Below are 25217 nucleotides of genomic sequence, written 5' to 3'. Positions count from 1 at the left end.
TGTCATGTTCCATAGTAGCCACACCTTCACCCTGAGCTTGAAAAGTCCCATGCTCACATGCCGGGTTAGGCAAGGTTGCTTCTAGGACCTCAAAGGAAGATTTGGATGTCAGATCTTCATCCACTACTTGATATTTGGTCTTCCCCTTCTGCCCTTCTAAACCCAAGTTGCCCTTGACTTGTGTGGGCCCTCGTCCATTACGGACAGGATTACGTTTCCTCGTGACCAACATCCACGGCCTATAGTTAGAGCTTGGTTGGGATTCTTGACTAGCTTCCTAGGCTCTGGGAGCTTCACCGTTCTCACCATTCTTCTCACCTTGTTTGATATTGTAGCAACATTTATCCCGGGTATGACCAAGGCGACCACAGTTGAAGCATAAAGTAGAAATACCCTCATACAATACGGATTGCCTACACTTCCCTATTCTTACCATGTTGATGAGAGGTTTTTCTAAGTCCACCTAAATACACAGCCTTGCGTAACTACCCCTTGAACCAGAGGCCATGTAAGCATCTATGCGCAATACTGGTCCAATGGCGCTGCCAATTTCTTTAAGGACCGACCTGTCATAGAATTCTATAGGGAGTTCTGGGAACCTAATCCAAACTGCAACAGAGGTTAGCTTAGCTTTAGAAGCTTTGAAATAAGGCTCTTATGGTCTAATGGCAAGAAAGTGTCCCCCAATAAACCAAGGACCCCCTTTCAACACCTTATCAAAATCATCAACACAACTGTACCTTATCAAGAAAAAATCCCTTCCCAAATCCACACAGTCCATTTTTGCCACTGGTTTCCACAATGCGTTGATTTTAAAAGTAAGATAGCTGTAACCTACAATCCTACCAAATACTTTTACTATCAACGCCTTAGACCAAGGCTCCTTGATGTGCATCATAGTCTCTCTAGACTGAGTAACATCAACCATACCTTCAATAAGGGGCTCCAAATCAGTCTTTGCTTCCTCCTTATCTACTCTCGCTATTTCGAACTTGAAAGCATGTTCATATGCACGTGGGATCTCCCCCACTAATGTATCTTTGTAACTAATAGGCACACGAGGCTGAAAAGCTTGCCTTACACCTGCGTTCTCTTTGAACTTTTTGACACTGTGCGCTAACTCATCTTCTTCTTCCCTTGAACGAGGGGGGTTAGAATACTCAACTTCCATCTTTGACAACAAACCCTTTTACATTCATGGTAGAGGAGGGAGCACTAAGTCATTGTATTCCAGGAGTAGCTAATAATTAATTATAAAAAGATATGGTGATATGATGTATTGATCCTTGTTCCTTTCCAAAGTGTAAGAAAAGCTTTACCATTTGACTTACATCCCAACAAAGTCAACCCAACCCAACCTAACTCTTATGGTTGTTTTTCATGGGTTGATGGGTTAGGTTGGATTCTAAATTTATTTTGTGTTTTGAATTGGATTGATACTTTTTTGAACCCATCCACCCCTCCATATATACATATGGGTTGAGTTCAAGTTACACCTTGTGTAACTCTAAGCAATGTTACACCACCCAATAACTTGTTATAGAATTCATACTTTGAAACTCCCACCGTTGAATTACATGTTTTATATGTTTTTAACATTCTTACCAATTTTCATATTATTTGCTATTCGATCCATAAACTCATATTTTATGCATTATTTTAAACTACAAAAATTTAAATTTAAACAATTGATTGATGACATGACTATTAATCTTTGATCACCATGAAAATTTGTAAGCATGGAGAATATACGAAGATAATGTAATCTAACCGGTGGGTTTATCAAAATTCACATTCAATTAAAAAATATCAAGTGGTGTGATATTGCTTAAACCTATCCCTATATATATATATATATATATATGTTTTTTTTATTAATTTTATTTTAATTATTTTAGTTTGATTTATTTTGGCATTTTTGGAATTTTTTTTTATGAATTTAGAAATTTAGAATATAGTTTTCTTAAATGATTTAAATTATAATCAATTATTAAAAAAATAATTGAATAATCAATGAAAACATTTTATTTTTATTTTTATAAAGCACAAAACAACACAATTCGACAACCTAACTCAATGCACATGGCATTATGTTGGTTTCTACTCATGTGTTGGAACTTGGGCTATTGAGTTGAAAAAACCCAACCTAACACATGCACACCCTGAGTATTAGGGACAATTCTAGGGCACAATTTTTTTTTTCTTTTTAGTGTATGGAAAAAGAAAAATTAATAGATATACTATTTAAGCTACATCCCCTATAGTTATAAAAGCTATATATATATATATATATATGTATATAACAGGAAGCCCGACTGGTGCTGGACTTGGGCTCGACCCTCTTGTTTCATTGCTCTACATCAGGTTTACTGATAAATAAAGGTATTTGATTTTTGCTAGAAACTTGAAAATTGAATTTATTATTACCAACAATACTATGATAAGAGTGACATTGCCATAAATTGCCACAAGGTAAATTTTGTACATTTTGATTGCCAGTGTTCATTCAAGTGCTAATACTTCTGATCAACACAATAATGAACAGTAACTCTAGTTAGGCTGTCATTAGTTAAAAATTTAAAAAGCAAGTAAAATAAAATCTGAAATGCCAATCACAAATAGTTACAATTAATTCTCATGTCGCCTTTTGATGCTTTAGTTTTAGCTTAAACCATGCAATTTTTTATATAAGAATTTTCTCACCTGAAAAATTACAAACAAATAAGGGACATCAAAATCATACTGCAGTTTGTTTCCATACTTCAATTTCAGAGCAGCACATTGGGGTGATCTCCATGGTCTTCTTTACAATGCGTTGTCCCCAAACATACTTTTAGGGGGTCACCTTTTCCACTCTTTCTGCATTTCTGATGACAAGAAATCTGTTAGGATTAAGGCTAAGGTTCTACAAATTGAAGAAGAAATTGAAATTGTGAGTAATTTACTTGTTGCAGCAGATGGGAGCTTCTCTTTTATTTGCCAGAAATTTCTTACTGGCCTTAAATTGAGGTTTCTAACTAAAAACGAATGAAAATTTGTTTATTTACTTTTTTTTTTTTTTTTTTTTGATATCCTGCTTATGAATTTGAAGTTTGCCATTAAAATATTCCTTTGAAGATATTCGGGTTAGTGTGCATGGAGAAGGGTTTTAGATTTTTTTGGGAATAAGATTTCAGAATCTGTTATTGCCATCCGGAGGGCATTCCTGAACTGGGGAGCCTGTACTTTGACTTAGGTTCTGGCGCTCACTGTGTGTTTTTTGAGCTTCAGAACAAAACGCTGCATTGAACTTCTTACTCCGAGAAAGACTATTTATATGAATACTAGGAAAAGATACAAGGTGATGCTTTCCGTGTCCTTTTGTGAAATTCTATAATTTGGATTAAAATTTTTTGATAATATATATATCCAAGTTAAATTTGGCCGTTTTGTTAGTATACCGTTAGTGATATTAGACCTGTTAGTACATTAGATTTTTCATGTTCTAACTTAACTAACTAATCTCTCAAAAAAAGAAGAAGTTAAATTTGGATCTTTTGTTCAAAAAAATATTAATAATTTGGATCTTGTAAGATCTATTGTATTTACGTAGCTTTTTTATATTCTAATTAGACATAGTTACTTTGTATAAATCATATATAATAAAGGTCAAATGACGACAATATTATAAATTGTAAAATAAAGGTCAAATGTTCATTTTATACTTTTCTTTGTTTAATTACTTGTCACTTTCGCAAGCACTTACGCAAAGTTTTTTGTTTCTTATCACCGGTGAGGTTTCTCGGGCGACGTTTAGACTAAAAAAAAAAAAAACCCTTAATTACCTTTCTACACCCTTATTTTAGTTTAGTTTAGACCAGAGTTAAGGTTTCTAACTTTTATATTACCAGTCATACCTACTTTTTTCTTCTTCTTCTTTGTTTTGGATCTTATTATCAAGTTAAAATATTAATTAGTTTGTGATATAAACTAAGTTTAAAATCCAGATCTTTGATTTAATTACCAAAAATTTTACGAATTGAGTTCATAGAAATTCACACAAATTTTACATACATACGTTTACATCTCTTCTTACGCTTTTCCTCCTTGTTAGGACATAACACATTTTATTTGTAATTGGGTTGATCTAGAATGCATTTAATACTTCAAGGAATGAGAGTTCAAGTCCAAGTATTGAAGCCATGCAAATCTATCCAAGAATCAAGTGAAGAAGTACTGTTCATTAAAGCTTGACAGATATATCTATCAAGATTTAATATTTGAAGCTCGATAGTTGTATCTATCGAGAATTATGAAATTCAGATTTTCAGATCTGTTTTTCACGCATATCCAAGCTATTTGTGTAGGGTTTCTTTTCTCACAACCCTATACGTATATAAGGACAATTTTAAGGGTCATCTCAATGATGCAAAGGTTGTTGCACTTGTTGTTACATGCATATTGTGACCGAAGACAATCTGTCTTAGCTCATCTTTCTCTTGAAGAAGCTTCTGCGCTTGTACGCAATATGGTTTTGTAAATAAAGAGTTTCTTGATCTTCATCGTGTGGATGAACTAAAGAACTTTGCAGCCAACATCCTTCTCAAGTTGGTATGTTAGTCACGTACTAGGATCTATGCATCGATTGGTTAGTCATGTACTTGAAGCTGTGCATTGGAAGGAAAGATTGTCACTACATTACAAATCCAATTGTGTATTGGGGTAAGAGTTCAACTGTAGGTTGGTATAAGGTACTGGAACTCCTTTGCTTGTAACCGCTTGTTTTGATAATAGTGAATTCTTGGAAGTGATGACCTTAAATTCACCCGGTGGGATTTTGCCTCAGTGGTTTTCCCTATTCCTAAACAAATCACCCATGTCAAATTTAATTTCTGCTGCATTTAATTATTTAGTGATTTGTTTGCGCTGTTGCATGAAATTGAACCTAATTAATTCACTTGGCTAATTAATTAATTGGTTAATTTACCAAAGGGGTCAATACAATTTTGGCCTATCACTCCTCTCCTTTGATAAATAATAAATATTATATATAGTATATATACAAAACCAAAAACAATAGCCCCCCAAAGAGCAGGAAATTGAGAATGAAAGCTACACACAATACTATTAGCGTCTTAATGCTCCCATGGTTAGCTCATGGCCATATATCACCCTTCCTAGAGCTAGCCAAGAAGCTCACAACTAGAGACATTCATATTTATTTTTGTTCTACAGCTATAAACCTTGGCCCCATCAAACAACAACTAGTTGAAAAGGATTCACTTTCAATAGAACTTGTGGAACTCCATCTTCCATCCTTACCTGAGCTTCCACCACACTACCACACAACCAATGGCTTGCCACCCCATCTCATGCCCACACTCAAAAAGGCCATGGACATGGCTAGCCCAAACATCACCACCATTTTAAAGCAACTAAAGCCTGATTTGGTTATTTATGATTTTCTTCAGATATTGGCACCATCACTAGCTCAGTCACAAAATATTCCAGCCATCGATTTCGTGGTCATGAGTGCTACGATAACATCTTTTTATATGCACCTTGCCAACAACCCTGGTGTTGAATATCCTTCTCCAGAAATTTATCTTCAGGATTATGAGGTTGGTAAGTTCGCAAATGATACTGACGATGGGGATCGAATACTAGAATGCTTCCAACAATCTTCTGAAATCGTTTTGATCAAAACTTTTCGAGAAATCGAGGCAAAGCATATTGATTATCTCTCTGTTTTAGCGAAGAAGAAGATTGTACCAGTCGGTCCACTTGTTCAAGACCCCGTTGAAGAAGATGAGAAAAAGGAAATCATAGAGTGGCTTAATGACAAGGAACCATCATCGGCTGTGTTTGTTTCGTTTGGCAGCGAGTTTTTTTTGTCAAAGGAGGAAATGCAAGAGATAGCTTATGGGCTAGAGCTCAGCACGGCAAACTTCATATGGGTAGTGAGATTTCCTCGAGGTGAGAAAGTCAATCTTCAAATGGCACTTCCAAAAGGTTTTCTTGATAGGATTGGAGATAGGGGAATTGTTGTAGAGGGATGGGCACCACAAAAAACGATTTTAAAGCACTCTAGCATTGGTGGGTTTGTGAGTCATTGTGGATGGAGTTCTGTGATGGAGAGCATGACGTTTGGGGTTCCAATTATAGCCATGCCAATGCATCTTGATCAGCCAGTGAATGCTAGGCTGGTGGAGGCAATAGGTGCAGGTGTAGAAGTGAAGAGAGACACGAAAGGGAGGCTTGAAAGAGAAGAGGTGGCAAAGGTGATTAGGAAGGTGCTTGTGGAGAAAACTACAAAGAGGAAGGCAAAAGAATTGAAGGAGAACATCGAAAATAAGGGAGATGAAGAGATTGATGGAGTGGTGCAGGAGCTGCTACGACTTTGCAGCAAATTAAAAGAATAAGCAATGGTAGGAAGTCGCAGCACACAAACAATGTCCGCGCAGTTAAATTTCCAGAACCTCACACCATCCTTTGCTAGTTGTTCCTTTGTCTGGGTTAATAGACTTTGTAATGTTCCAGCACATAATGCTGCTAAGCTAGCTTTATCTTCTTCTTGTTTCAGTTATGACAATCTGCTCCCTCCCTTAAGGTTAGCTTGTAATGCAGATTGTCCTTCTGTTCTTCCTTCTTAATTTAATGCAATTGCAGCTTATCCAAAAAAAAAAAAAAAGTGTATTTTGTTATCATTTGGGTTTCAATGGACCCACTATTAAAAAGCTGGCTCAACTTAGTACATTAGGACTTTAAAATATATATATATATATATATATATTATATTCTGTAATAAAAAAGTGGTTTGAATAGGCTTTGAATGTAGTATTAATTATTTGCTAATAGTTCATCAAAAATTATTTGCTAGTAATATATAATTAAAAATGCGTATCAGCTTCCTAGTTAATTTTAAATTAGTGTTGAAGATGCTATCTTGAAGAGGTCATGCTTGGCTTTGGACTACATCCATACATAATGAAGGAAGCAATTTTGTACACTTTTGATTTTTTATTTGATTATTCGGTTATGTGATTATCTCAATCCCCCTCTCTCTATCTCTCTATGGATATATGTTACGCATAATCTCTGTTTTATTTTTCTTTAGACTACACACTATCTTATTTAATTTCTCAAGATTTTATTTTGTTATTAGGAGTTGGATAATTAGACAAGGAAATAAAATATTATCAACTTATGGTAGATATAAGAGCCTCTTTGGTAGTAGGATTTTTGTTTTTTTGTTTTTTGTTTTGAGGGGGTAGGATTTTTGTTTTTGTTTTTGAAACAACATGAAAATAATTTTTACATTATATGTGTTTCACTCCCACTTTTAAGAACAAGTTTGGAATACTATTTCAACTTTAAGATTTTTGATAAATACTATGAAAATAAATTACCGAAAACTATATGATTCTCCAATATATATTAAATCAAATTAGATAACATACATGTGTCCCTATAAAAAATGATACAAATTCACTGTATGTTGTGTATGCAGTCAGCCACAATAGCTAAAGGTTGAGTTGTACCTTTCAATAATTTAATACAATTCTTGATTTAGATAAGAAATGAACAGGAAAAAGAAAACACCTATGAATTGTTATAAAATCAAGTCTATGTCTCCCATTTTAACCCATATATTATTTCATTTGGGTTTCAAAAGAAAATGGATCTATCGTCCACTATGTTGTAAATAATGCATTAACTAATTTTAGTATTTTACCAACATCTTATGTTGCAAATTAATTTATATTGCAGACTATCTGGTGGGGATGACAATTTTACCCCGCCTCGCTTAACCCGCCCCTCTTCGCTTCACCCCGGCCAGTAAAGGTGGTGGGGTGGGGATGGGGCATGATTTTAGCCCCGCACCATGGGGCAGGGTAGGGATGAGTTTAGACTTTTTAGACCCACCCCGCCCCGTCTCTTCCCATCTCCACCCCGCCCCGCATTGATTGCTAAAGGTTATAATTATAAAATTTTCATACCTTTAAACCCTACTATTTAAACAAACATATTAATATTACCTTATTTTATTCTACCTAATGTGATTCTCTACTTTTATTTTGTTATGTGTTATACTATGAGTTTTTTTTTTTTTTTTTTTTTTTTTTTTTTTTTTTGTGATTGTCTTGTTAAACACTTAGATATATTATTCAATTTTTTCTAAAAATTTATTTGATTTGATGGGATAAATTTAGTTGTAATTTCAAATATTTTTTTATTAATTAAATAGGTTTCATTAAAAAAAAATTGTACTAGTTGTAAGGCAAATTAACAAAAGTGGAGTTTTACGGGTTGGGGCGGGGCTTCGTGAAGCCCCAAGGGGTGGGAATGGGGTGAGAGAGTTTTCCCTATCACGCTGGGCAGGGCGAGGCGTTGATGGGGATGGGGCAAGACAAAAGACAAAATCATGCGGGGCGGGGACGAAGACCCCATCCTTCAACTCCACCCTACCCTATTGTCATCCCTACTATATATCTAGCCTTACCATGTTTATCTATATTAATTGATTTGAAAATTAATAACTATGATATATATTAAACAAGAAAATGTGATATGCACGTTTAATGGCTTATTTTATAAGATGATTTTTGTTTTTGTTTTCAAAACAACATGAAAATAATTTTCAAAAAATTGAATGTGAAACTAGTTTTCAGATAATAATTTTTACATTATACCTCACTTTTAAGAACAATTTTTGAAATATTTAAAAAAAAAAATGTTTAGGAGACTGTTTCAAATTTAAGATTAAAAAAAAAAATTCTCAGAAGTAACGTGTAGATTATTATTTCTTAGAAGTAACGTGTAGATTATTATTATTATTACTACTACTACTACTTTGGACAATGATAAGTTTCAAAAATAAAGTGTGGGAATAGAACTAATGTACTCTTCTTTCTTTCTTTCTTTTTTTTTTTTCTTTTTTTTTTTTGAATAATGATAAGTTTCAAATTTCAAAATTCAAAATTTTTAAATATACTAGTATTTAGAATGTGTTATTATTATTATGGGTTAGGTTCAAGTTATACCTGATGTAACTCTAAACAATGTTACACCATTTAATATTTTTTAATTGGATACGAATATTGACAAATCTACCGTCAGATTACATTATCTTCATATATTCTTCATGCTTGCAAAATTTCAAGGTGATTAAAGATTAATAGTCATGTCATCAATTAATTGTTAAAATTCAAGTTTTTGTAGTTTAAAATAATGCATAAAATATGAGTTTATGGATCAAATGGTAAATAACATCTGATTGATATGAAAATTGGCATGCATCTTAAAAACATATAGAACATGTAATTTAACGGTTGGATTTTCAAAATATTAATTCAATAATAAGTTATTGGGTGGTGTAACATTACTTAAAATTAAACCAGGTGTAACTTGAACACAACCCTATTATTATTATTATTATTTTTTTTTTTTGATAAAATAGTATTGAGAAGGTTATGAGTATATGCAACTAAAATACATACATTGAATAAGAGTTTATAAGAATTAACCTGCTAAAGTTTGGTCCGGCTGCTAAAAGAATGAAGAAGCCAAAACAAAGATAGTAGTCGAAAGTTGATGGCCATTTTCAAAAAGATGAAAACTCTGGGGTATATTTTCAAAAAAAAATACAAAGATTGTGACCCACCATTCCAATTTCCAACGGCTATTTTCCCAAAAACCTCTCTCTCTCCCTCTGTCTCTTTCTCTCTACACCCCTTATAAATGTATTCAACTTAGGGCATTCATATCAAACATGTTAAAAAATATAGCATTTAACATCTCAAAACACTATTTTATCTATTTTAATACTCCACTTTATGATACACCTAACATTAATTTTTTTTTTTTTACCACTTTGTTAAAATATTATTTATTTATTATTTATAATTCCTTTTTATTCTCCATGAGACACCTCTTTCTCTGTGTGTCTCCCTTCTCCAAGCAAAAACAAACAACCTCCCTCATGGCCACCGCCAACCACCACCCACTCAATGTCACCACCCTCACCACCCTTAAAATGAAAACGCTAAAAGTGAACCCACGATTAAAAAAAACATATATTGGTTTTGTTATTATATTTTAGAAGAAGAATCATCTTTTTGAACTAATTTTAGATCCAAATTAATCAAACACACACCATAAGCAAGACTGATAGACTAAGAGCAAAGCAAAAAAATGATATTTTCCTAGAACCCAATTTTTTAAAATAAAAATGTAAGTAAAATTTTTAGTCTCTATTGAATAAATCAACAAAGAAACCAAAAATGAAAAAGAGAGTGTGAAGCAGAAACAGAATAATCTAGAAATGGAAAACTTGCAAGGGTCACCGACAGAAAATAGATTAAACAAAATTGGAAATTTGACAAAGTAAAAATCTCAAATAAAAACAAAAGTTTGTTCAAAAAGTAGAAAGGGCAAGCAAAATATAAAAACTATTTGCTTTATAATCTCAATTTAAAAAAAAAAAAAAAAAAAAACTAAAAATCGCATACCACATTCTAGTGAAGTCTTGTGAGCCGTAGTTTCACTTGAGAGGATTGCCTAAGTTGAGAGGAAGAACAACAACAAAATGCAGCGTAAAAAAGAAGAAAAGAAAGAGATTTGAGAAATGGGGTTGTGAAGGAATTGGAATTGCAACCATGATGGCTCCGGCAAGGCAGACCATCACTAACCTTAGTGAGAAAGAGGGAGACGAAGAGTACAGAGAAAGAGGGAGACAGAGAGAGACAGAGAGGAAGCAAGAGAAAAAGAAAAAGAGACCTGGAGAGAGAGAGTGAGAAAGAAAGAGAATATATATATATATATATATATATATAGCCACTTGCTACAGTAAGTGTAATTGTAGCACCTTACTATAGCAAGTTGCTAAAACTTCTTAGATTTGGCACGTTTGATGTAGAGCATGTTTTAGTGTTTTGAGCTATAAAATAGCATTTTAGCACTTTTCACATCTTTGATGTAAATGCTCTTAGACGTTGGCATTAGTTACCAGTATGTGATTTTTTTTGTCCCCCCCCCCCCCCCCCTTATCGGTTTTTGTTTTTGGTAGGAATTGCCATGGTTTCACACATGGTTAAAACTGGAAAATTTCTTGTATTTGTTGCTTAATATGCTTATATATGGATTGTGTGTGTAGTTTGGATGTGGGTATTTGAACCCCTTATGTGGTTTATGTGTGTAGTTTGACATGGGTTTAGTGTCAAAAGAGTATGCAAAGTGTTCATAAAGGACAAAATTTAGTTACAAAATTGGTTATAACCTAAGACTACAATCTTACTCAATAAAATAGACATTATTACATATTTTGAAAATCTAATCGTTGAATTGAATGTTCTTTACACTCTTAATTCACACGTAAAATTTTGTGTCAATCAGATATTATTTGCTATATGATCTATAAGTTTATATTTTATGCATAATTTTCAACTACAAAAACTTGCAATTTAAACAATTTATTGATAACATAACTATTGATCTTTAATTTTCCAGAAATTTTACAAGCATAAAAAATATAATAAGAAGATATAATCCAATGGTGGACTTTCCAAAATTCACCACAATAAGAAAATATTGAGTAAGGTTGTAGTTTTAGGTAACAACTAATTTTGTAACTAAATTTTGACCATTTGTGACAAGTTCTCTTAGAATTTTTCACAAAGTTCTAACAAAAAAAATCAGTTCTTATTCTTATTTTTCAGATTTGTATATTCCTTTTTTTTTTTTTTTTTGGCTAATGCTATTATTCTATTCTTTCTTCTTATTCTAATTTCATATTCATTCTCTGAATTCTATTTGGCTTTTCTTTTCTTCCTTCTTTTTTTTTTTTTTTAATTTTTTGTTTGTTGGTAGATGTTGTTGAAAGGTAGAACTGCAGTTGATGATAAAAACCATTTCAGTATCAAACAAGAAAAAATTGGGGCTTTTAAAGTAATAATATAGAGATTTGAGACTATAAAGAAGAGAAAGAAAAATCAGAGTCTTCACACATGGTCAGATTGTTGAAATTGTTACCTATAAAGTTTTGTTTTTAATTTTTAAAATTTGGGCATTATTGATTTGGGTATTTAATCTATTTCACTTCTTATAGTACTATTAACATCTTTGAAATACTTAGGTTTGATAGGAGCACATTTCATTAGAAGAAATTTTTGAAGAACGAAGTGTACTTTCATCAGAAAATGCTGAAGCCCAACTGAAGATTTTTGGCCCAAACAAGTTTGAAGAGAAGCCAGTAAGCACCACAGTTTTGAAAATTTTTAATTTGCATTCTTTTTATATAGAATAATTTCCATAAGTTCATGATTTGTTTTTGAAGCAATTTGAGGATTTAATTTCACTAACTAGCTTGGCTCTTGATTAAGATTTGTATTTATATTGTTGAAAGCAACAATGTGTGCTAATTAAAAAGTTAAGAGTTGGGTGTTTTGTCATTTGATAAATTGCCTTGAATGTATTTGATTATAGTTATCAATTAGACTCATATTAGAGTTTTGAATGAGACTTACACTACTTTGATTCAAAAGAACAAAATTTTTTTTTTTTTTTTGAATTCGTCTCTTTTGGATTAAATCATTCAATTTCTCTGCAAGAGGTGAAGTAGAATTTTTCACAATGTAGAGACTTTAATTTCATCAAAGCAAAGGTATTAATTTCTTTTTCTAACATTCTCTTCAATTATGGGTTGCAGTCACTTTAGGAATTTCAGTTCATAACCTTTTTCCACTCTATTTGTTGACATGAGGGAAAACACTACAAGATGAAATTCTACTTGAGTTTTAATGGTTCGTGATCTTTTAAACTTAATCATGTCACTTTAATTTTCAGGTTTTGTTTTCCCTCTTATCTATTTTGTTGAATTACTTGAAATAGAGATTAAGTCTATTGATGAAATAGAGAAGCAGAAACAAAGCATAAGAAGACAGTATTATATTAGTTAGATTTTCCTGTTGCTCACAACCAATGTTATATAACCATATAAGTCTTTTTGAAGCCATAATTAAATGAAATAATGGTCCTCAACTATCTCTGTTTCTTTTTTTTCTTTTTTCTTTTTCTTTTTTGATTCAGATCAATGGAATTTTCATATCTTTCTTGTGTACTGAGGTAGCACCATGAAGGGCCAATAGCAAATAGGAGGAATCAATATGTTTCTAATTTGTAGATTCCAATATTCTAAATATTTTTTAGTTACTGGAAATTATGCGTCCTTATAATATAGCACCTATAGAGTAACCAAGTTCTCTTTCTTGGTTGTATTTGCTAGGTGTTTGACAAAAGGCCTTAGAGCAACTTGTGTTACTTGGCATTTTTGCACCTATGTTAGTTTACAAGCCTAAACAGGTGTTGGCATTATAGTAGAGATAAACTATTTGGCCATATTGAGTTTTGAACTGAAGGAAAAATTGATAAAGGACCTTTTTTTTTTCTAAACTTGGTCCGTTGTATTATAAGAGAGTTATTTTGCTTTTAATTGGTCCTTTGTTTTCAATTCATTGTAGTGAAGATTTAATTTTTCATGAATCTATAGTGTCTTCTATTTTTTTTTTTTTTTTTTTTTAAAAAAAAACTTGATAAAGAATGATGTGTGATTTTACTGGACATAACACCATTTTATGTCTGCTTCACGAAAAACTAAATTTGTATAGCAAAATGGATGAGATTCTAGTACCTTTTTGGATGGGGTTTATTTTACTTTTTTTTTTTTTTTCCTCTGAGTGTCAAATGATTGTTGAAAACTCACTTTATTTTTTATTTTATTTTATTTTTTTCGTTTCCAAAGGTTTGGGCACTTGCAAATTCAAAATGACTAGGGCTTTTAGGCTTTTTTAAGTTCATCACCATGATGCAGGTTGTACATTGAATAAAATTGTTTCTCAGATTATATGATTTGTAGTGCATGAAAAACTTACTTTGATCTAATTCAATGTAAAAGTTTGTACATTAGATGTACAAATTGTTTGGATTTGAAGAAAATTTTAAATACATTAGATACATTGAATGTATAGAATTGTTAAATTCAATGAAAAATTATGTACGTTATATGTACAGATTGTCTAGATTTGAAGAAAAATTTAAATACTTTGGATACATTAATTATAAGAATTTTTCAAATTCAACAGAAAATTATGTATATTAGATGTAAAGATTATCTAGATTTGAAGAAAAATTTAAATGCTTTGGATACGTTGAATGTACAAAGTTGTTAAATTCAATGAAAAATTGTGCACATTAGATGTATAGATTATCTAGATTTGTAGAAAATTTTGGATACGTTTAATACGTTGAATGTATAAAATCATGAAAATTCAATGGAAAATTTTGTTCATTAGATGTAAAAATTGTTTGGATTTGGATAAATATTTAAAATACATTGGATAGGTTGAATGTACAGAATTGTTAAATTCAACAAAAAAATTTGTACATTAAATGTACAAATTGTCTAGATTTGAAAAAAAAAATTAAATATGTTGGATTCGTTAAAGGTACAGATTGTCTAAATTTTGAAAAATATTTAAATACGTTGGACAAGTTGAATGTATAGAATTGTTAAATTCAACGGAAAATTGTGTACAATAGATGTACAGATTGTCTAGATTTTGAAAAAAAAATTTAAATACATTGGATACGTTGAATATATAGAATTGTTAAATTCAACGAAAAATTGTGTACGGAAATTGTGTACATTAAATGTACAAATTGTCTGGATTTGAAGAAAAACTTAAATACATTTGATATGTTGAATGTATAGAATTATTAAATTCAATGGAAAATTATGTTCATTAGGGGTCCGTTTGGATACAGCTTATTGTTGCTGAAACTGAAAACTGAAAACACTGTAGCAAAATAATTTTTAAATGTGTAAATAGTACCGTGGGACCCATTTTTAATATTTTTTAATATATGAACAGTGTCAGCACAGTGTATGAACAGTGCATTTACTGTTCATAATAGTGAAATTTGTCCCCCCAAAGTCAACAAAAGCGGGCCAAAAAAAAAAAAAAAAAAAAGAGAAAACGTAAACTCACCAAAACGTGGACGCAGACGCCGAGCGCAAACACTCACTAGATGTACAAATTGCCTAAATTTGTAGAAAATTTTGAATACGTTTAATACATCGAATGTACTAAATCATGAAAATTCAATGGAAAATTGTGTACATTAGATGTACAGATTGTCTAGATTTGAAGAAAAATACATTGGATACATTGAATGTACAAAATTGCTAATTCAACAAAAAATTGTGTATATTAGATTACAAATTGTCTGGATTTGTAGAAAAATTTGGATACGTCTAATACATTGAATGCACAAAACTATAAAAATTCAACGGAAATTGTATACATTAGACTTATAGATTGTCTGGATATAAGGAAAAATTTAGATACATTATATATGTTGATTGTACAAAATTGTTAAATTTGAAGGACAATTGTGTACATTAGATATACAGATTGTCTATATTTGAAAAAAGAGTTAAATACTTTGGATATGTTGAATGTACATGATTTTTTAAAATTTAAGGAAAAATTGTGTACATTAGATGTACAAATTGTTTGGATTTGAAGAAAATTTTAAATACAGTGAATACATTGAATGTATAGAAATTTTAAAATTCAAAAGAAAATTGTGTACATTAGATGTATGAATTCTCTGAATTTGTAGAAAAATTGAATACATTGGATACGTTAAATGTACAGAATTGTGTAAATTCAATGGAAAATTGAGTCAAAAAGTAAGCTCCCTAATTTGCAAATGTCACTACATATTTTATTTACAAAAGAACTAGACTTTAATTTTTTAAATAATAAGGTTTTGTCATTTTATTTCGAATTTTATTAAAAGTCTATATTAAACTCATTAATTTTGACCATTCACTTTTTTTTTATTAAAAATTTAATCATTCACCGTACTAATTCAAAATCTTAGTTAGGTACCCTACAACACCTATCTTAAGAGATAACACATTATTTTGAAATTAATTCCAAGGTTCAAGATTTATAGGATAACTAAAAATATTGGCATTTGGTTCATTGCTGAGCATGTGAACTTGTACAACCTACCCACGTGAATGACTTGGGAAAATGCATGAGCATGTGATTTTATAAACTCATAAAACTATCCTAAGATTTATAAGTCAAATGCATGAACATGCATGCATGTGCAAAATGAATAAACATGTGAACAATTTATTCTAAAAAGCATAGCTACGCATATGATCGCATTGCATTTACTAGGAAAGCAAATTGCATGACAAATTTAATGAGGCAATTGCAACCTACCTCACTCCATAGCTAAGCATGAACATGCAGGCATGTGCAAATTGAATAGACATGTGAACAATATATTCTAAAAAACAAGACTAAAAAGTATAGCTAAGCATCAGTGGCGGAGCCACTTGATGACCAAGGGGGGCCTAGGCCCCCCAAAATTTTTGAAAAAATTAATTAATTTTTTTGAAAATATCTTAAATAATTTGATAATTTTTAAATAACCTTATTATTTTGTCCCCTATACCTAATAATATACATACATATTTAAGAAAGTTTAAAAGTAAATATAATTTTCATTTAAAAAAATAATATCTATAAATATATGTGTAAACAAATTACAATAATTAAACATTCATTATCTTTAAAATGAACATATAGGTATTTTAACAATTATCTCAACAAATAAAAGGGAAAAAATTGAGTTATGAAGTATTGCATATTACTATTTTACATTTCATCTACACAAAAAAAAAAAAAAAAAAATTACATATGGCCCCCCCAAAGATAAATTCCTGGCTCCACCACTGCTAAGCATATGATCGAATTGCATTTACTAGGAAAGCAAATTGCATGACAAATTTAATGAGGCTTACCTTACTCCATAGCATTGCACCCTACCTCACTCCATAGCATTGCATAGTATAGTAAGCCCTCTCCAAGCAATTTTCTCATGCAAAAAGACACATAAACAAAAAGAAACTCAAGGGTTTAAATTCTATAAAATGTGAAAAAAAATGTCATTTGACAATTTTATTAATCTTAAAAAAAAATTATTTTAATAAAGTTGATAAGCTTCTTAGTTTGCAAATGTCCCTGCATACTTGTTTATTTTCAAACGAACTAGACTTTTTAATTATAAAGCTAATCTTTTATTAGAAGTCTATATTAAGTTTATTAATTTAATCATTCACTTTTATTTTTTATTAAAATTTTATATCATTCACCATTAGTACAACCTACCCTAGAGAATGACATGGAAAAATGGATGACCATGTGATTATAAAACACATAAATCTATACTAGCAAATGACATGGCAAATACATGAGTATGTAAGCATATGCAAAATGCATCAACATGTCAACAATTTATTCAAAAAAAGAAGAAAAAAAGCTAAGCATATTAATTTGTTTCTTTTTATTTTGGGTTAGGTATTTTATTGCTTTTTGGGCTTTAGCTTGAGAGAATTTATGTTTATTTTGAGGCAGGGCCTAAAGTTTCTAAAGAGGACAGGCTGGGATTGGCCCAGCCCAAATGTCTTGATCTCCTCCTCTCTAAACTGACGGTCCTGAATAGCATTTGCTGGGTTTCTGTTTTTCGCTCTCGGAGAATTTTCTTTTCTTTGTGTTTTTTTGTTTGGCTTTGAATTTGAAATACAATTCAAAACTTGACATAAAGAGAAAATGAAAAAAAAAAAAACCAGGCTTTGGAAGAATACAAAGCCCAATCCATAGTGTACTTCACCAAGGCCCAAGGCCCAGGCTTTATAGTCGATTAGGGTCAGGAGAGCCTGAGCCACCACTTGGGTCCATCCCTAATTTTAACAGAAACATTTAGATTTCAAATCTACCCTCCTTTATTGTAAATATCAAATTATCCACACACATAACAAAAAAGAAGTAAAATTAAATTATCAAAGTTTCTAAACATTGAAAATACTAGATCCATTAAACCTCAATTATAAAAAAACTAATGAAACTAAAATAGAGTTTTATTATTATTTTAAATTTATCTTAATAATATTTTATTATTTCTAGTTGTGACAATAAATGCCATAAAACAATTTTGTTTTTGTTTTTCTTAAATTCATATTATTGAAAATAATATATTATTATAAAAATAATATATTATATTCCACAATAATAAGGAAATATAACTAAGATGGATCGGTACCTTAAATCTCCTACTTTTTTTTTTTTTTTAATTTATGAATATGATTATATAACCAAAGGAGATATAGTTCAAATGATTGAAAGGAAGCAGGACTTCAATTTCCAAAATTTTTGACATTTGTGGAAAGTGGAAACCCTTCCCCTGCAAATTTTCTTAATTTAAAAAATAAAAAATTTGGTCTGAGTATTTATTTATTTATTTTAAGAATGGTTTGAGTATCTAGTTCCCCTACTCTAGTCCAAACATGTAGGATAGCACCAAAAAGGTAACAACAAACATTTAACTTGTTGTCTTTTGACATTGAAATTGAACTCCCTGACCCTTCTCTGTGTCCACAAATTAGCTATTCATATATTCATATACCCTTTCCAGTTCACCAAGCCATTCATAGAATCATATATTCACTTCCTCCAAATAATTATAGGAGTAGAGAGAAAGAAAGAGAGAGAGAGAGATATGAAGCCTAAAGCAGTAGTGGTGGGAGGAAGCATAGCAGGAGTGTCATGTGCACACACACTAATCTTAGCTGGGTGGGATGTTGTTGTGCTTGAGAAAACTTGCGAACCCATTAAGGGAAGTCCCACCGGAGCTGGACTCGGGCTCGACCCTCTGTCCCAGAGGCTCATTCAGTCTTGGCTTGATGATCCAGAGCTTCTCTACTCTTCCACTTTGCCACTCACTATTGACATGGTACTCAAGTCTATTTTCGTTTTACCCCTCCTACTTTGCTATCTATAGACTATAGTTAACTTGACATGCTATAAACAAAGGAAAAGAAAAATCAATACATGATTCCTATTCTTGTTTCAGATAACTCGCAGAATTTCATTTATATGAATCAACGTTACTAAGTACAAACTTTGATTAATTAATAATAAAATTTCCCTTGGAACAATAGTTTGATTCTGACTTTGAGGCAATCTCAGGTTTTCTTTTTTATTTCTGCAGTTGCATCCATTTTGACTTGAGGCAATATTCTGATAATTTTTTCCGTCAACAAAAAAAAAAAAAAATCTTATTACTTTCGTTATTGTTTTTTGAACTACCATGATCACAAACAGTTAATTCTCCTGCCACCTTTCGATTCTTTCGCTTCGCTTTAGAATATACCATGTAATAAGGTTTGATATAAGAATGTTCTCACTTGAAAAATTACAGACAACTAACTTTCTCTTGCTTATGAATTTGTTTGCAAACAGAACCAAGCAAGAGATGGTGAGAAGGAGGTCAGCTGGACATTGACAAGAGATGACAACTTCAATTTCAGAGCAGCTCATTGGGCTGATCTCCATGGCCTTCTTTACAATGCATTGCCCCCAAACATACTTTTATGGGGTTACCTTTTTCTCTCTTTCTGCATTTCTGAGGACAAGACATCTGTCAAGATTAAGGCTAAGGTTCTAGAAACTGATGAGGAAATCGAAATAGTGGGTAATTTACTTGTTGCAGCAGATGGGAGCCTCTCTTCTATCCGTCAGAGTTTTCTTCCTGGCCTTAAATTGAGGTTTCTAATTAAAAACAAATGAAAATTTGCTCCTTTCTTTTTTTTCCTTATATCTTGCTTATGAATTTGAAGTTTGTCATTGAAATTTTCTTTGAAGGTATTCGGGTTATTGTGCATGGAGAGGGGTTTTTGATTTTTCAGGAAATGAAAATTCAGAAACTGTTGTGGGCATCCGTAATTCATATCCTGAATTGGGAAAATGTTTGTACTTCGACTTAGGTTCTGAGACTCACAGTGTGTTTTATGAGCTTCCGAACAAAAGGCTTAATTGGATTTGGTATGTCAACCAACCCGAGCCTGAACTCAAGGTGATTGCTCAGTTTCATCCCATTTGTTACATCCAATTCTATATAAACTGCAAATTTTCTTTGGTGTTTAGTGATAGAATATTCATTGTATGGTTTAGTGGCTTTATAAGAATAGAGGCATAGAAGCTGAAAAAGCAAGGCTAATATTTATGGGTAAGGGCAGGCATTCATTTAGGCACATATAGGACACATGGTTAAATAGTTGTTAACATGCTGTTCATCCCATGACATAGCAGCTTCATAAATTTTGGTCTTAAACCATTCAAAAATTAAAAGAAAAAACCAAGATAGATCTATGAAAACACAATGTTAAATTTCTTTGGCTTTGAGACTTTTTGGTGCTATCAACTAGAGCTGATATATTAATTAAAATATATTTAGAGAAACTCAGTAACCATGAAAGTAAGCAGTGAGATGATCCAGAAGATGCATCTAGAAGCAGAGAAGGTTTGGGTTCCTGAGTTCGTGAGAGTCATTCAAGAAACAAAGGATCCCTTTTTGAATTTCATATATGATACCAATCCTTTAGAACAAATCTTTTGGGACAATGTGGTATTAGTTGGAGATGCAGCTCACCCCACAACTCCTCACGGTTTAAGAAGCACAAACATGTCAGTGTTGGATGCAGCAGTTTTAGGTAAATGCCTTGCAAAGAATGGAGCAGAAAATTTACAAGCAGCGCTAAGAGAATATCAGACCACTCGGCTTCCAGTTGTTTCCAAGCAAGTTCTGCATGCTAGGAGAATGGGTCGCATAAAACAAGGTTTAGTTCTTCCTGACCGTGAGGCTTTTGATCCAAAGAATTCTAGATCAGAGGATTATCAAGAGGTACAGCAGAAGAACATGCCTTTCTTTGATGATGTTCCTTTACTATTAATATGATGTCCTTTATTTACTTGGAATTAATAGCATATCTCTGCAACTGAAAATGGCATAGGGTTACTATCCTTGTAATTCTTTGCTCATCATTTCACAGTAGCTATAGTTACATCAGATCTAGGTTTTGGCTAGAATTGCCTTGTTTGTATAGTATGATACTATCTATTGAGCGAAAAAAAAAAATCCCTGATTTTGAAGAACACACAATCAGTTTTTTCTGCTTTGCATTGCAATTGAATAAATTTCTCCACTACTATCAGTAGTCGCTAAAGTCTCCATGTTAATGCTTCATCGGCTTGTTGGTCAACAAAATCTTATGGTTTGCATGATTAGGCACCAATTGATTGTTATCCTGCAAATTAATGAATAATGGTGGTGAACCGTATGAAATGGCCTAAGTAGTTGATATGATTATGGTGGAATAAACAGGGTTTCTTTCTTGATAATGCATTAGTAATGACATGATTTTGTGGTAGAATCTCTTTATATTCTTTGTATTTTCTAGATTTATAACTACATTGATCTTAGTAAAAAGTGCTATAGATGCACGTGGCTCCAAGTTAATGCCCAGTAAAAAAAAATTGGTTTTAGTTTTTATTGTGATGGTCTCTATAGATAGATTCGAGGGTTATGTTATGAGGTCCTCTTCAATATTAAGGACTAACCATGATATGCAACATATGACATGTGCCAAATGTGTTATACTAACATTCTACTCAAACTTGAGTCATCATGGAGGAAGCCAACTTGAGTTTGAAGAGGAAATAACAGAGGCAACCTGACAGATGATACTTAGTGAACACATTAGCAAGTTGGTCTTTAGATGAAACTGAGTGCAAGTGAATACTACCCTGTTGGAGTCTTGGAGATGATGTCGGATTAAGTGATAGTTGATCTCAATGTGCTTAGTGTGCTAATGGGGGATATCATTATAGGAAATATGGATAGCACTCAATTGTTAAAGTGGATAGTGGTACTTTTGATCTAGGGAGAACTCTTATTTGCTAAGAGCCATCGATACATAGAAGCTCAAACATAGCCTCACAAGGGCTCATTAGTCTTGGCACTAGTACTGGAATAGGTTACAACAAATATTTTTTGCTACACCAAAAAATGTGTGAGGTATCAAGGAAGAAATAGTTGCTGGTGGGGGGATGGCAATCAGTTGGATCTCCAGTCTAGTCTGGTTCACAGAGGCCTGCAGGCTGCAAAGAAAGATTGACAATAGAAATGGAGACCATTGCCTGCTCTCATCCCCTTCTAGACAATTGCAAATCTTCTTTGGTGAATAGTGATAGAAGATACATTGAATGGTTTTGTGGCTTCATTAGAATAGAGGCATCTAATCCAAAAATTAAAGCAAAGTCTATTTATTTATATTGATAATGTGGGTGTAGAACTCTTCGAGTACCTAACTATTCCCCAAATGGAAAAGGGCAAGAATTCATTTAGGACACATGTTTTAAAAACTTCTTGACATAGCATTCACCCTGTAACATAGTGGCTTGATAACTTTTGCCATTAAAACATGGTGAATACACAAGCGAAATCAATGGAAAATTGAACCATCCAAAAAATAACCCAGCATAGATCTATGAAATCTCAATGGAAAATTGCTTTTGCTTTGGTTCTGCCTACTAGAGCTGATACTTTAACTTAATAAATCTAGAGAAACTCAGTAACCATGAAAATAAGTTGTGAAATGGTCTAGAAGATGCATCAAGAAGCAGAGAAGGTTTGTGTTTTTGAGTTGGTGAGAGTGATGAAAGAAACAAAGGATCCCTTTTTAAATTTCATATATGTTAGTGATCCCTTGGAACGAATCTTTTGGGACAATGTGGTATTAATTGGAGATGTGGTCACCCCACAACACCTCACGCTGTATGAAGCACAAACATGTCAGTTTTGGATGCAGTAGTTTTAGGCAGATGTCTTGGAAAGAGTGGAGCAGAAAATATACAATCAGCTCTAAGAGAGTATCAATCCATTCAGCTTCCAGTCGTTTCAAAGCAAGTTCTGCATGCTAGGAAAATGGTTTGCATAAAACAAGGTTTAGTTCTTCCTGATTGTGAGCCTTTTGATCCAAAGAATGCTAGATAGGAGGATTATCAAGAGCTACAGCAGAAGAACATGTCTTTCTTTGATGATGTTCCTTCGCTATTACTATGAACTTGTGTCAGAATAATCATATGTGTTACTTTTTTGTATAGAAGTGAGGATAATGCATTGAGTGATATTATAATGAGTATGAGAAAGAAATATGTAATTTACTCGAAAATCATGATAATATCAGTGGTTTTTTTTTTTTTTTTGGGTATCTCAAATGGTAGAGCATAACCAAAGCATTGTTAAGGAATGAGGATCAATACCTCATATCTCCAAATTTTTTCATACATAAAAAAAAGAAAAAAAGAAGAAGAGAGCATATGTTTTACACTTTAATTTTAGGGGTTGTTCTCATTTTTACCTGTTAAGTTACAAAATTTTCATTTATAAATTTTATGTTTGATTACGTTTTTATATTGACCATATTGTCTATTTCTGTTAGTAATCTAGTATGTTAAATAGCGTTTAATATCATCCATTACAACTTGTCACCTATATACTTGGCACCTATATACGAACATTTTTATTAGTAATCTAACTTGTAAGTGAGTAGTGTTATCGATTAAGACATGTCACTTGTATAATAACATTAAGTGTCACTGAATTACTCATGAAAATTGACAACATGGTGAATACACAAGCGAAATCAATCATGAACAAGAAAAAAAAAAGGATTTTTCAACCCAACAACCATTCACACGCGCACCCCAAGGTCACACCTTTTTTTTGGGTATTTGAAAAAAGAAAAATTAGGCAAAAATACCTTTTTCATCCCTACATTTTCACCCTATTCCTATTTTAGTCCTTACTTTTTAATTTTACTATATTTAGTCCCTAAAATCAAAAAATGATCTTGTTTTGGTCCTTCTTGTCATCTTACTAAAGGAAATTGTCTACATAACAAACGGAATACACTATTGGTACAGTAAATGCTAACATGATCATTCAAATAATATTTAAAAAAATTAATTAGCATTTTAAAATACCACGTTAGCAATTTAATTTTAAAAAAAGCCACATCAGATTAAAAAATTGAAATAAAATTGTGAATTTCAATTTTTTTAAAATAAAATTAATTTTTTTATTCCTTTCTTTTTTTTTTTTTTTTTTTTTTTTTGGAAGAACATGTTCATCTACTTTGTGTTCTTACCTAGAACATAACTAATCATGTTCATGTTCTTCATATTCTTAGTAAATTAATCCTTATTTTCTTTATTTTCTTTATCTTTCTTGTACTTTCTTTATAACTAAACACATCAAAACTCATTGACAGTTAAAAGGAAATAACATTTTATTATCCATTTTCTTGGCAACCAAACAAATTTTTCAGTTTCAAAAAAAAAAAAAAAAAAATCAAATCAACAACCAACCAAAATTTTTATGTCAATCCCAAGATCTAAACATTTTTCACAAACCCAACAAATTCTATATCACAACCCCAAAAAATTTCCTTTCACAAACCCAGAATATCCCTTCTCAAATTTGTCAAAAATCAAAAACAAATACAGCAAACCCAAGAGCGGCTGTAGATTCAAGCCTAAGATAGAGAGAGAGTGAGATGAGAAAGTAAGGAAGGAGAGGATTCACGTTTAATCCTAGATGGGCTTCAGATCTACCTAGAAACTCACACAACTTTACACAGCCAAAAAACTGACCCACCACCTACAAACACCGTCGATCCCACATTGCTCCATCGCTAGCCACAGACCCATGCCACATCGATGATTTGGAAGAAAGAAAGAAACCATGGGGTTCTACCAAGAGAGAAAGAGAGTATAGCATAAAAGAAAGAAGAAAAAGAAATAAGAGGAGGGTGGAGAAACAAAGACTTGGGAAGAGAAAGAAGAAGGAAAAAGAAGGAAAAAAAAAAAAGCGGAAGAAAGAAGAAAGAAGAAAGAAAGAAAGAATGAAAGGCAGAGAAACTGAGAGAGAGATCTGGGGAAGAAAAAGAAACAAGTACAAACAAATAAACACACACAGATCTAAATTCCACCATTTTTTGTTTTTAATTATGTTTTATTCTTTTTAAAATTGATAATTTTTTTTTTTTAAGTTAGATGCTAATGTGAATGCTAATATGTCATTTTTTAATAATTTTTTACGGTCACGTCAGTATCTAGTGTACTAACAGTGCATTCCGTTTGTCACGTAGGATATTTCATTAGTGAGATGATGATAAGGACCGAAATAGAACGCCTTTTTCATTTTGGGGACTAAAAGTGGTAAAATAAAAAAGTAGGGACCAAAATAGAAATATGGTC

At 32.0% G+C, this 25217-nt stretch overlaps 2 protein-coding genes across 2 annotated transcripts; both read left to right on the top strand.

Annotated features, from left to right (window-relative positions):
- The first annotated feature begins 5047 nt into the window (after nt 1–5047).
- Nucleotides 5048–6717, top strand: LOC126722887 (beta-D-glucosyl crocetin beta-1,6-glucosyltransferase-like). The gene has a single exon (XM_050426028.1). It carries the CDS (start codon nt 5085–5087, stop codon nt 6399–6401), a length of 1317 nt encoding a protein of 438 aa, XP_050281985.1. The 5' UTR covers nt 5048–5084; the 3' UTR covers nt 6402–6717.
- Nucleotides 6405–21100, top strand: LOC126722130 (uncharacterized). The gene is made up of 5 exons (XM_050425284.1): nt 6405–6617; nt 18415–18849; nt 19359–19663; nt 19761–19971; nt 20353–21100. Exons 1-5 carry the CDS (start codon nt 6405–6407, stop codon nt 20851–20853), a joined length of 1665 nt encoding a protein of 554 aa, XP_050281241.1. The 3' UTR covers nt 20854–21100.
- Nucleotides 21101–25217: the final 4117 nt, after the last annotated feature.

This window comes from Quercus robur, chromosome 4, assembly GCF_932294415.1.
Source record: "Quercus robur chromosome 4, dhQueRobu3.1, whole genome shotgun sequence".
NCBI classification, from domain to species: domain Eukaryota; kingdom Viridiplantae; phylum Streptophyta; class Magnoliopsida; order Fagales; family Fagaceae; genus Quercus; species Quercus robur.
The sequence above is the reverse complement of the archived record's forward strand: the minus strand, read 5'-3'. Positions and strand labels throughout refer to the sequence as shown.